The sequence below is a fragment of the Aotus nancymaae genome, unplaced genomic scaffold, assembly GCF_030222135.1.
Source record: "Aotus nancymaae isolate 86718 unplaced genomic scaffold, 86718_ANA_hifiasm-v0.15.2.pri h1tg000029l, whole genome shotgun sequence".
NCBI lineage: Eukaryota > Metazoa > Chordata > Mammalia > Primates > Aotidae > Aotus > Aotus nancymaae.
This window is the reverse complement of record NW_026988442.1, coordinates 30845649-30859683: the sequence shown is the minus strand read 5'-3', so window position 1 is coordinate 30859683 and position 14035 is coordinate 30845649. Positions and strand designations below refer to the sequence as shown.

Here is a 14035-nt window from a genome sequence, read left to right as displayed (position 1 = left end):
TCTGTGTTTCTCTAGAGGCAGTAAAGATTAAGATTGCCTACATTTTGATTCCCGTTTATCACTTAGTAACTTTATGTCTTTGGGCAAGATTACTCAACCTCTCTGTGCCTCAGTTTCCTCATCTGCATGGGGATCGTAGTTATGGGAGCGCATCTCATAGGGTTGTTGTGAGGGTGAGAAGCACCCCCAGTAGTGCCCAGCACATGGTGGGTGAGAGACAGTGTTTGAGGTCACCATCACTTGCTTGGGGAGGAACAGTTTAAGTGTTCCTGTGTTTGTCACCCTCACCCCAAGGTGGTAAATGCGGACATCTTGTACGTGTGTGGCAGCGAGTGTGTCTCTAGGGTCGTGTTTCTGCAGGGTGTGTTTGTGAGTGTGTGTTCCCTAAGAGTGATTCGGAGAGGGGGGCTTGCAGGGGCGAGTGTGTTTGGAATAACTCGTGGCACTCCCTGCCCGGGGGCGCTCCAAAGGTCCTGCCCCGCAGCACTCCCAAGTGGCCTCTCGCCTTTTCTGCCCCTGGCACCAGGAGAGGACAGTTGGCTGCAGCGGAGCTCACTGCCGGTAGCAAGGCTCACTGTCGTCTGTCTCTGCAGGGCTTCGTGCTGGCCGTCACTGTCATCCGTGAGGCGGTGGAAGAGATCCGATGCTACGTGCGGGACAAGGAAGTCAACTCCCAGGTCTACAGCCGGCTCACAGCGCGAGGTCAGCCTCTTGGCTCCTGGGCCACAGGGGTGCAGGTCAATCACGGGCCACTGACAGTCAGGGGAGAAGAGTTCAAGGCCTGGGACGTGGGTGTGGGAAGGCCACGTGGCTGAACAGTCACTTGGTGGCCCCAGCACCAGGGAGGCCTCCATCTGCCCTGGATGACAGGTCAATGGGGGTCCCACCAGGCCCCGGCGGCATCCACAGGCCTCTTGGTATTGGTCTTGTCAAATAACTTGTGTGTCATCAGCCTAGAATGACGTTCTGTGTGCTGGTATCCTCGCTGGCTAATCCCTTTCCCTTTCTGCCACCTGGCTGAGGAGGGAAGGAGGGTGCCCCTGCTGTTCACATGGCAGGCTGCAAAGAGTTTTTTCGGCAGTGATTACTTTAAAGCCAAACTGTTGCAACTTGAGTACAGATTTAGGTAAATACTGCATCCGGGAAGATTTCTTTGAAGGCATTTTATAAATCCTGGAAATTGAAGCCTGGAGAGTGTGGAGTCTGATCCAAAGACAGTGACCAGATGTGTATGTCAGAGTTGTATGTTTTGGCTCAAAAACAAAAAATTGAAATTTTGGACTGGTATGGTGGCTCACGCCTGTACTCCAGCACTTTGGGAGGCTGAGGTGGGTGGATGACCTGAGGTCAGGGGTTCAGACCAGCCTGGCCAACATGGTAAAAGCTGTCTGTACTATAAATACAAAAATTAGCCGACATGGGGGTATACATCTGTAATCCCAGCTACTCAAGAGGCTGAGGCAGGAGAATCACTTGAATCTGGGAGGTGGAGGCTGCAGGGAGCCGAGATCATGCCATTGTACTTTAGCCTGGCTGACAAGAGGAAACTGCTTCTCTCTCTATTTTTTTTTTTTTTGTTCTTGTTGTTTAGACAGAGTCTCACTCTGTTGCCCAGACTGGAGTTCAGTGGCATGATCTCAGGTCGCTTCAACCTCTGCCTCCCCAGTTCAAGCAATTCTCCTGCCTCAGCCTCCCGAGTAGCTGGGACTACAGGCGGGTGCCACTACGCCCAGCTAGTTTTTGTATTTTTAGTAGAGACAGGGTTTCACCATGTTGGCCAGGATGGTCTTGATCTCTTGACCTTGTGATCCACCCGCTTCAGGCCTCCCAAAGTGCTAGGATTGCAGGCATGAGCCACTGTGCCCAGCCAGAAACTCCCTCTCAAAAAAAAAAGAAAAAAATTGAAATTGAAATTTTAATAACATTTCCCAGGGATATGGAAATCCTTTAATCATTGACCCCCTTGCAAGATATGTGCATTCTAAACAACGGAACTTAAAAACCCACTCAAACACACTGTGGAAAAGCCACAAAACAACCCAGCCGATGTTGACTTCTGTTTCTTTCTTTCTTTTTTTTTTTATTTTTTGAGACAGACATTCGCTCTTGTTGCCTAGGCTGGAGTGCAGTGGCACCATCTTGGCTCACCGCAACCTCTGCCTCCTGGGTTCAAGTGATTCTCCTGCCTCAGCTTCCCAAGTAGCTGGGACTACAGGCATGTGCCACCACACCTGGCTAATTTTTGTATTTTTAGTAGAGAAGGGGTTTCTCTATGTTTGTCAGGCTGGTTTCAAACTCCTGATTTCAGGTGATCCCACCCGCCTTGGCCTTCCAGAGTGCTGGGATTACAAGTGTGAGCCACTGTGCCCAGCCATTGACTTCTAACTACAACAGATTTAACTGTAAGGTTGCATTCAGAAATGAGAGAATGTTACCTAAAGTTTGCTAATCTGGCCAAGGAAAGTCTATTTGATTGTCCTCTGAGATTCCTGATCCCATTCAGGGATGGATGCTATTTAAAGAGGTTGAGGGGAATAAAGGCTATGCCTTGCCTTCAGGAAATTGAGAATTTGGAAAGAGACAAAATGGATAGATGCCAAGGGATTTAGCACCCAAGCCAGGCAGGGTCTGAACTGCTGTTCTGTTAAGTGCTTTATGCTTTCAAGGAAGCAGTCCATCCACGGTTTCTTGGGGGTTTTCAGTAGAGTTTTCCTTTTGGGAAAAATGTCAGAGGTATATGTTTTGGGCTAAAAAAAAATGCAGATTTTGGCCAGGTATGTTGGCTCATGCCTGCAATCCCAGCATTTAGGTGGGCTGAGGCAGGCGGATCACCTGAGGTCAGGAGTTGGAGACCAGCCTGGCCAACATGGTGAAACCCCATCTCTACTAAAAATACAAAAATTAGCCAAGCGTGGTGGCAGGCGCCTGTAATCCCAGCTAGTCGGGAGGCTGAGGCAGGAGAATCGCTTGAACCTGGGAGGTGGAGGTTGCAGTGAGCCAGGATTGTGCCATTGCACTCCAGCCCGAGGGGCAAGAGTGAGACTTCATCTCAAAAAAAAAAAAAAAAAAAAGCAAATATTAATTGTGTTTTTCAAGGGTATGAAAATATTTTGTGTTAGCGTATTTGAATACATTGTCATGGTTGGTGGTCTTAAAACTGTGCAAGTCTCTGTGAGAAGAGGGAATTCCGAATTGGTATAGAAATGCTTTATTCATGCTAAACTACTGTATTTAGGACATGTTGCTACCAAAAGAAAAAGAATCAGTGTAATCTTTGCAGAGGCAGGTGGCTTGGGCTTTCCGCCTGAGTGGTCAGAAGACCTCTCTGGAGGGCTTTTTCTTGTGTGGTTCGTGTATATTAAATCCTCCCTTAATAACATATTCTTACTATAACATTTAAAACGCTTGGCAACCAACAAAAGCCCCATCGGAGAGGGTGCGGTGGATCTCTTTACAGCTCAAGAGAAGAGGCCTTCGGATTCCATTCATTCATCCATCCTGGCTTCGACCCTTCTTTGGTTCTTTTCATATTGCAATTGCTTTTCCCGTGAATGATTTTTCTGCCCTCCGCTGCACACCCCTTCCCGGCTCTTGCTTTAACTTCACTCAGCTCTTGAAAAGGTCCTAAGGAGAATTGGCAGATGGCCGGAGCATTAAAAACGTGTCTTCCTTTGTGGGTCTCCCTTTGTGGCCCGTGGTGTCTATTGTCATGCCAATGGCACGGTAGGGAAAACAACACAGTTCTGAATATTAACCCAGACCCTAGTGCCGCAATTTGTTGTGAAAGGCCAACAAAACACTGAAGAAACTGTCAGCTTAGAAAGCGATCCAGGCTCGTTCAGTTATTTGCTATGCTTTTGGGGGAGGGCCGGGGTAGGAAACCTCAGCTGGGAGATGGCAGGGAAGAGGGAGAAAAAGAAGCCTTTTTTGACTTTCCTGTCGAATTCTTTCATGGTATTTCCTTGAGTGAAACTTCACCGTCTTCACTTAGTAAGATCAAAAGCAAAATGAAACATGTATGTATATGTATATTCATGACGGGCTGTTACCTTTTTATCACATGAAGTCTTCAAATGTACTTTTCGACACTATTTTGCAGGGTGGAAATGTTCAGGAATGAGAGTGCCTTGATGACTAGATTTTAAGCCATGGTATTTACCTACCTGCCACATCCTTTTGTGTATTTGTGCTATTATAGTTAAATTTTAAAATTTGTTTTTGCAATAGTTCCTAACTAGCCAAAAATCTGCAAAAATTGTGTGGAGAACTCCAATATGCCCTTAACCCAGATTCATGAATTATTACATTTTGTCACAGTTATTTATTTATTTAGAGACAGGGTCTCCCTGTGTCAACCAGGCTGGAGTGCAGTGATGGGATCTCAACTCACTTCAGCCTCCACCTTCTAGGCTCAAGCGATCCTCTCACTTCAGCCTCCGAGTAACTGGGACTACAGGTGTGCACCACCATGCCCTGCTAAATTTTTATTTTTTTATTTGTAGCGATGGGGTTGGCATGTTGCCCAGGCTGCACAGTTGCTTTTTTTCTTTCCCCTGTGCAGGCTGGAGTGTGGTGGCGCATTCTTGGCATACTGCAACCTCCGCCTCCCAGGTTGAGGCGATTCTCCTGCCTCAGCCTCCCGAGTAGCTGGGATCACAGGTGTGTGTCACCACACCTGGCTATTTTTGTATTTTTAGTAGAGATGGGCTTTCACCATGTTAGCCAGGCTGGTCTTAAACACCTGACTTCAGGCAATCTGCCTGCCTCAGCTTCCCAAAGTGCTGGGATTAGAGGTGTGAGCCACTGCGCTGGCCACAGTTGCTTTTTAATACTTTCTTTCTCCCCATGTAAATATACATATAGGTATATCTGGGGCATTAGAGACAAGTTGTAGACATAATTCCCTTTTTTCTTTTCTTCTTCTTTTTTTTTTAGACAGAGTCTTACTCTGTCACCAGGCTGGAGTACAGTGGCATGATCTCAGCTCACTGCAACCTCCGCCTCCCAGGTTCAAGAGATTCCCCTGTCTCAGCCTCCTGAGTAGCTGGGATTACAAACCTGTGCCATCATGCCTGGCTAATGGTAGAGATGGGGTTTCACCATGTTGGACAGGCTGGTCTCAAACTCCTGACCTCGTGATCCACCTGCCTCTGCCTCCCAAAGTGCTGGGATTAAAGGCGTGAGCCACCGAGCCTGGCCAATTCCTTTTTATGCCTATAAGTGCTTAATTCCTTAAAGGACATTTCTCTTATATAACACAATTATGTACAATGTCCAAAATCAAAAAATTCAACATCAATATGTTGCTATTAATCAAATTTATAATCCATTTAAAAATTTTGCCACCTGTCCCTAAAATGTCCTTTGATAGCATTGTTTTCTTAGTTGAGGAAGAGACGGGGTTGGTCAGTTTTATTTAGTTGTCCTCTCTCCTTGGTCTCTTGAAAGACAAAGAAAACCTGGCAGAGCACCTCGGTTTTCTTTGTCTTTCATGATCTTGACGTTTTGAAGAGGACAGGCTGGTTTCAGGTCAGTTACTTTGTATCCTGTCCCTCCATTTGTACTTGTTGGAGGTAGCCTCAGAACTATATTGATTGATTGATTTTTTTGAGATGGAGTCTCGCTTTGTTGCCCAAGCTGGAGTGCAATAGCATGATCTCGGCTCACTATAACCTCTACCTCCTGGTTTCAAGCAATTCTCCCTGCCTCAGCCTCCCAAGTAGCTGGGATTACAGGCGTTCACCACCATGCCTGGCTATTTTTTTTTTTTTTTTTTTTAGATAGAGTTTTGCTCTTGTTGTCCAGGCCAGAGTCCAGTGGCACAATCTCAGTTCACGTAACCTCTGTCTCCTGGGTTCAAGCGATTCTCCTGTCTCAGCCTCCCGAGTAGCTATTACAGGCATGTGCCACCACACCCAGGTAATTTTTTGTATTTTTGGTAGAGACAGGGTTTCTCCATGTTGGTCAGGCTCCTGACCTCAGGTGATCTGCCTGCCTCGGTCTCCCAAAGTGCTGGTATTACAGGCATGAGCCATCGTGCCCGGCTGTGTTTTGTTTTTGTTTTTTTTTTTTGAGATGGAGTTTCGATCTTGTTGTCCAGGCTGAAGTGCAATGGCGCCATCTCAGCTCACTGCAACCTCCACCTCCCGGGTTCAAGTGATTCTCCTACCTCAACCTCCCAAGTAGCTGGGATTATAGGCATGTGCCACCACATCCTGGGCTAATTTTGTATTTTTAGTAGAGACGGGGTTTCTTCATGTTGGTCAGGCTGGTCTCGAACTCCTGACCTCAGGTGATCTGCCCACCTCGGCTTCCCAAAGTGCTGGGATTACAGGTGTGAGCCCCTGCACTTGGCCACACCATGTGTTTCTTAAGTGACAGTAGGTGAATTAATGGAGGTATGAGCCAGGGGTGATGGGAGTCCATCAGAGAATGGTGATGTCTTTCCAGAAGGCCTGACCTTCATCTTGAGTCTTAGAGGATGGAAGAGAGCAGGACTGGCTACATGATTTGTGGGACCCAATTCAAATGAACATGTGGGACCCTTATTCAAAAATTATTAAGAATCTCAAGATGGCAACAGCAGGGCCTTGAACCAAGTACGGGACCCTCCTGAACATGAGACTCATGGCAGGACTCCGATGGCATGCCCTGGTAAAGAGTTCTCCAGAAAGAACATCAAGTTGAATCCAAGGCCGCAGCCTGTGACGGCAGGGGTGGCAGGCTATGGAACTCCAGGTTCCAACACTAGCTTGTTGTTCCCAATTAGGCTGAATTTCCTGAGCCTCTCCCTCGTGGGAGAACAGAAGAAATGACCACACAGCCATCGAGAACCTGAGGCTCTGGAAGCATTGATTCTGTGTTTCCAGAATTCACACACAGTACAGGCATGCCTTAGGACAAAGGTGGCACTGGGCTGTTTGAAAAACTGCTGTTCAAACTAGGAAGCAGGAGAAAGAATGAAGAAAGGCCACCTGCCATTAGCCAGCTAGGTGCTACGTAAGGTTTAATCTGTAGTTTCTTTATTTTTGAGATGGGGTCTCACTCTGTCACCCAGGCTGGAGTGCAGTGGCACAGTCACAGTTCACTGGGGTCTCTACTGCCCAGGCTTAAGTGATTCTCCCACCTCAGCTTTCCAAGTCACTGCGACCACAGGTTTATGTCACGACACCTGGCTAACGTTTTAATTGTCTTTAGAGACGAGGTCTTGCTATGTTGCCCAGGCTGGTTTTGAACTCCTGGACTTAAGCGATTCTGCTGCTTTGGCTTCCCAAATTGCTGGGATTATAGGCATGAACCACCATGCCCAGCCTAGTCTGTAGTCTTCTACAGACAGCCCTGTGAAGGTAGCTTTTATGAGTGTGGATGTAGGGAAGGAGAAAATGTCTTTCTCTCACCCATTGCTAGGTTCATGGCTGAGGCCCTGATAAAAGGAGGAAAAGCATCCTGTCTGGGATCATGAGCTAGCAAAGGGCAGAGGTGGGATGTGAATCCAGGCTTATTTGTGTGTAAAGCCTTAGCCTTTAAGTCTAGATACCTACTATGTGTCAGGAGCTCAGCTCAGCACTTTTGCATGTAATATCTCAACAGTTGCTACAGTGTTCAGCTTTAATACATATGCTACAGAGGGACTCACGCCTATAATCCCAGCACTTTGGGAGGCTGAGGTGGGCAGATCACCTGAGGTCAGGAGTTTGAGGCCAGCGTGACCAACATGGCAAAACCCTGTCTCTAGTAAAAATGCAAAATTAGCCCGGTGTGGTGGTTCATGCCTGTAATCTTAGCTACTTGGGAGGCTGAGGCAGGAGAATGGCTTGAACCCAGGAGGCAGAGGTTGTGCTGAGCCGAGATGGCGCCATTGCACTCTAGCCTGGGCAATGAGAGGGAAACTCCATCTCAAAAAAAAAAAAAAAGATTTGAGTCATTTTAAAACACATCTCTGAGTCCAAAGAAACTTATCAATCTAACCTCCTCATTGTAGGGTGGGCAAACTGTTGAAAACCACATGGGGTAGTGCTTTTGGATAAACAAGCATCCCCTTTCCTCCTACTTAAAATTCACATTTAAACATCAGAGACTTAAGAGCTGTTCTTAGACCTTGATGAGTTTTTATGGTTTTAATTATAGAGCTGTCTTCCTAAATTAATAGCATTCAGTGGCACTGGAAATAAAGCCAGAACAGAGAAGATCTTGGAGTTGTGGCAGACCCAGCAAAACTTAGTTTTGCTACTCAAGAGACTTGGATTGGGTTGGAAAAGAATAATTAGTGAAGGAATTATTTCTCTTTATTCTTGCCTTCCCCAAGCCAAAAGTTTAATGGGGGTGGGGGGTTGCCTCGATTATTACAGGTGGTGAGGGAAATTGGATTTGCATTTTCACAAGATGAATTCCATGGGTCTTCATACCAGGAATGCTTTCCCAGACTAACTTCTGATCAAGGGCTAAATGAAGCAAGTGGACAATTAGCCTTGAAAGAAGTGCAAACAGAAGCATAATTAACACAATTGCTGATTCTTCTTTCCTGCTGGGGACATCTGGGCAGGCTGACCATAAGTCATAAGCCAAAGGTCTATGCTCTTTTGCATATCTTCAGCTTTCTCCTACATATGTGGTATAAAAAATTGACCTGCTATCTTCCTTTTCCAGTTCTTTCTAGATAGTTCAGCGATGTTCTCTGCTCACCCTTTCCCATTTACAGAATCTCCTGTAACCTCAGGGATCTTACTTCCATTTGAGGATATATTTTTTTCAGTTTAGCACAAAACCCACGTTGCACCATTATCTAGGATTGCAATTAATGTGACTTAAATTTCAAGACCTAAGGATGCACATTTTTCTTTTTTGGAGTTGTATGTCATTGGGGTTAGTCGGAAGGTATAATAATGTAGGGAGTTGTTTAGCTATTCATTAACTAAATTGAAACTCTATATTCCTAAGATATGCTTTATGTTTTTTTAAAGAAGAAGATTATATTGATAGACTTTTCAGTGTTACTGCAGCAAAACTGTTGCAAAGATCCTTCACTAGGGACCTCAAGGACGATTCCATGAGCAAAGAATTCCCTTCTCAGTTTCCCTTGTCTAAGATCCAGAGCATCAGCAGGTATGAATGAGTCTTATTTATAACAGACTTTGCCAAATACTTTTTCATACTGTCTCGTACAGATATAAAATTATTATTTATTTATTTTGAGATGGAGCTTTGCTCTTGTTGCCCGGGCTGGAGTGCAGTGGCACCATCTTGGCTCACCACAACCTCTGCCTCCTGGGTTCCAGTAATTCTCCTGCCTCAGCCTCCTGAGTAGCTGGGATTACAGGCATGTGCCACCACACCGGGCTAATTTTGTATTTTTAGTAGAGATAGCATTTCTCCTTGTTGATCAGGCTAGTCTTGAACTCCCAAACTCAGGTGATCCACCCGCCTTGGCCTCCCAAAGTGCTGGGATTACAGGTGTGAACCATTGTGCCTGGCCCAGATATAAAGTTATTTATTTAAATCCACAAAGTTCAGATTTTCCTCTCAAAGTACTCAATTTCATTTTATTACAAGTCATTGGTAAACTGATCTATTGTTTAATTAAAAAAAAAAAAAACCACCAAAAACTCAAACTTGCAAATTGCACTGCTATCATTCCCGGAAAATATTTCCCCCTGTGAGGGTGTTAGCCTGCTTCATCGCTTTCGGTCACCATACACTGGCAAGACCATTTATATATTTATTTTAAAAGCCACTGTTGAGTATAAACTTGTTAGATTTAAACCGCAGCCTTTTTTTTTTTTTTTTGGTAAGTTCCCACTATTTAAACAAAGCCCCAGGAAGTGGTAGTGATTATTTATAATAATCCTTTCAACTCTTCGCCTGTTTTCAAGTAACAGTCTTTTCTTTGGCTTTGGGGAATGCAGACAACTCTATTTGAATATGAAAATTTCAACTTTAAACCTCTGAACTCTGCTGGGTCTGCAGAGGCGTTTTAATGTTAACCCCAGGAAATGTACACATGAAGCAGAATTTACAACTCATCACTGTCACAGTTAGATTAGAGTGTGAGTTAAAGAGTAATACATTAACCAGGGTGAGTGCATGGGGATTGTTGTTGGAGATCTACAAAAGCAATCAATATCCTGCACAAACAATGAAAAATAAAAGTATAGCTGGAGGTGTTCAGGGTCACAAAGTAGGCCCACACATACTAGTGCCCTGGAATTTATTAAAAAAAAAAATTTTTTTTTTTTTTTGGTAGGCTGTTCTGCAGTTTGACTGAATTGTCATTTGCTTGTTTTGACTCAAGGGAAACATCTGGTTTCTCCCTGCAATGTAGACAAACTGCTCTTATTCTGAAGCTGTCATCCATGAAAGGCATGGTTTGGGCTCAATAGGCTTGCTTATGAAAGGCTTGGGGTCCGTTGCTACAGAAATAAACAGCTCTAATAATTGGAAGTTTGTTCCCTGTTATAAACTCTGATTGAGAGACGACTTGGGTGAAGTGGTGAAAGCTGAAAGGGATAGATTTATTGGAAGACTTTCCCTGATTTAGGATGTGTCAGGCAGAGAATTTTCCGCCTAACTTTTGCAAAAATCTCTTACCTTTTGTCGAGTTTCTACGAAGTTTCTACAAATGCATTTAAAAATCTTAGAGCCTCAGTATTGGTGATGGAGTGTTACAGGCTTCGGAAGAGAAGAGAGGTCGTAGGGGAAGAGTTCAGAGTTCCGTGGCCTCAGTTCGTAGGACAGGGCCAGGTTTTCCTGCGCACTTTATAAAGAAGATATTCTTGGGTGTTTTTACTTCCCTTCTGGATCAGCTACACAATCTGTGGGACCCAGTGCAAAATGAAAAAGGTGGGGTGTGGGGGGTTGTTCAAAAAATATTAAGATCAGATGATTAGATCTTGAGTTTAAAAAAAACCACAAAACTTATGAAGCATCTTAAGACATTTGACAGTAAAGCGTCACCGAAGCTGGGCGCCCTGTATTGTTGTATTGGTCCTTTTTCCATCTCAGGAGTCTCTGGGGAAGATGAGACCAAAACCAGCAACAACAGCAACAACAAACAGGCAGCACTTGGGAAGTGTGCTCGTCAGGGGCGTGTTGGGAGGGCTTTTTCTTTCTTTTTTTTTTTTTTGAGATGGAGTCTTGCTCTGTCGCCAGGCTGGAGTGCAGTGGTGTGATCTCAGCTCACTGCAACCTTCCTCTCCCTGGTTCAAGCAATTCTTCTGCCTCAGCTTCCCGAGTATCTGCGATTACAGGTGTGTGCCACCATGCCCGTTTAATTTTTGTATTTTTAGTAGAGATGGGGTTTCACCATGTTGGTCAGGATGGTCTCCATCTCTTGACTTCGTGATTCGCCCACCTCAGCCTGCCAAAGTGCTGGGATTACAGGCGTGAGCCACCGCGCCTGGTCTCATTTTCTTTCCTGTTTAGGTAAACCGTAGGGAGAGTTCCTGCCCTTTTTTGAGATTGGTAGTAATTACTGTCAATGTGCTATGTTTTTCTTTTTCCTGGGACTTAGGAAAACAAGAACCTCTCTGTCAGATTGCATCTCTGTATCTTGTTCTTCCCCTTTTTTGCAACAATGTAGAACACTCAGAACAGTGGTTGATGTGAGGTTAGAAGTCACGTGTTTTGAGCCCTGTCCACAACCTTACCAGGTTTTTCATTCTGGAAGTCAGTTCTGACCATTGAATGCCCAGTGATTCCCCACTTCTCACTTTGGTCTCTCTTTTCTCTCCCTCTTTGTCCCTACCAACTCGAGAGCTCCTTAGAGAGGGACGTTTTAGTCAAATACTGACAGCCAAGCCTAGTGCCTGGCTGGCAGAAAACTCCAGTAAATATGGGAATGTAAATAACAGTATCTGCTTTTTATCTCATTTCTTCTTGCTGCTTTTTCTCCTTTTCATTCTGGTTTTATTTGTATTTTTTCTCATTACACACACATACACACATGCACACACACAAACACACACTATGTCCAGCATGAAGGCCCAAAATACATATCTATAGATATTTAATTCATTTTTTTTTTTTTTTTTTTGACATGAAGTCTCACTCTGTCTCCCAGGCTGGAGTGCAGTGGCTCCATCTCAGCTCACTGCAACTTCTGCCACCTGATTCAAGTGATTCCCCTGCCTCAGCCTCCTGAACAGCTGGGATTACAAGGTCCTGCCATTGCGCCCGGCTAATTTTTTGTATTTTCAGTAGAGACGGGTTCACCATCTTGTCCAGACTGGTCTTGAACTACAGACCTCATGATCCACCCACCTCGACCTCCCAAAGTGCTGGGATTACAGGCGTAAGCCACCGTACCCGGTCAATTTAATTAAAAAAAAAAAAAAAAAACAGAGACAGGGTTTTACCATGGTGCCCAGGCTGGTCTCAAACTCCTGGACTCTCAACCAGTCCACCCACCTTGGCCTCCCAAAGTGCTAGGATTATAGACGTGAGCCACCGTGGTTAGCTAAACTACATATTTTTCATTACCAAAAAAAGGCAACATGAAGCTAGAAGTCCACTTTGACAGTCAGCACTCTCTAGTGGCTCAATAGAAGGGGAGAGTCTGGGGAGCTGTCATTGTTCAAGCTGCACATCCAAGGCTGGTCACCCCAAAACACTGAAATGCTAATAAAAATGACTATGGTTAAAAAACCCAGTGACCTCCGGTGGTGCGACTCCTGTGTCCTCCCTTGGAGGTGGAGCAAGAGCTCTGTTGGCGGATGGACAGTCTGTACAGTAGGTGTGTTTGTGTGAAGGATTGGCCTGCTGGGGTTACTCAGAAACTGCTCTGCAAACACAGAGGATTAAAGGGGTTTTTGTTGAGGCAGAACAGATGGACAGAGAGAGGCAGGGTTCACATTAGTGGGTCGTAAATCAGGACTCGCTTGCAGGAGGGAAAAATCTGAGTCTGATCACTTAAAAATCGGAGCTAATTTTAATTGTTATCTTTTTCTTATTAGGAAAGCAACCTTATGCTAAATGGAAAAACAATTCATGTGAAGAATTTGGAAAATATCTGACAGGGAAAGCCCTGCCGATCCTTTCAGTAGAATCTCCCTGATTTTGTCGTCTGGCCTGCTAACGTACACACGTGTACCTAAGTGATTATTATTTAATAAGAATGAAAACATATGCTCTTCTTTGAGTTAAAGAGAAAACCTATAATGAGAGCGTGAAGATCGGAACCCAGGTGTGATCGTTAGGGCCAGACCAGTGGCATAAATTTTAGTAATCAAACCAAAGACAATGTGTAAATTTATGTTTGGGAAAGTTGGGGCAAGCTCAGGTGAAGGAAAAGTTCATTGGCGCTGAGGGCCATGTTGAATTTATGATCTTTCTGAGCTCCCAGAAAAACGATGCGTCTGTGCCTATTTCTCCTTCTGCCCCCTCGTGGAGCAAGAAGAGTGGTTCAGGCCATGAACGCGTTCTGCCAATTAGACCCTCTCTTTACCCATTTCTCTCTCTTTTTTTTTTTTTTGAGATGGAGTTTTGCTCTTGTTACCCAGGCTGGAGTGCAATGGCGCGATCTCGGCTCACCGCAACCTCTGTCTCCTGGGTTCAGGCAATTCTCCTGCCTCAGCCTCCCGAGTAGCTGGGACTACAGGCATGCACCACCATGCCCAGCTAATTTTTATATTTTTAGTAGAGACAGGGTTTCACCATGTTGACCAGGATGGTCTCGATCTCTTGACCTTGTGGTCCACCCGTCTCAGCCTCCCAAAGTGCTCGGATTATAGGTATGAGCCACTGTGCCCAGCTCTCTCTCTCTCTCTCTTTTTTTTTTTTTTTTTTTGGAGGCAGGGTCTTGTTCTGTTACCCAGGCTGCAGTGCAGTGGGACAATCTCCACTCACAGCAGCCTCAGCCTCCTGGGTTCAAGCGATCCTCCCACCTCAGCCTCCTGAGTAGCTGGGAGTACAGGTGTACACCACCACGCCTGGCTAATTTTCTGTATTTGTTGTAGAGACAGGGTCTTGCCATGTTGTCCAGGCTGGTCTTGAACTAATAGGCTCAAGCGGTCTACCTGTCTCAGCCTCCCAAAGTGCTGAG

At 45.2% G+C, this 14035-nt stretch overlaps 1 protein-coding gene across 5 annotated transcripts in view; it reads left to right on the top strand.

Moving 5' to 3' along the window:
- The window catches only part of ATP9A (ATPase phospholipid transporting 9A (putative)), a 162204-nt gene that overhangs the window by 49696 nt on the left and 98473 nt on the right, over positions 1-14035 (top strand). For all 5 annotated transcript variants that reach the window (XM_064382531.1, XM_064382526.1, XM_064382528.1 and 2 more), the window contains exon 4: positions 594-702. In XM_064382531.1, coding sequence (XP_064238601.1) covers positions 594-702 — 109 coding nt within the window. The remainder of the gene's footprint in view (positions 1-593; positions 703-14035) is intronic.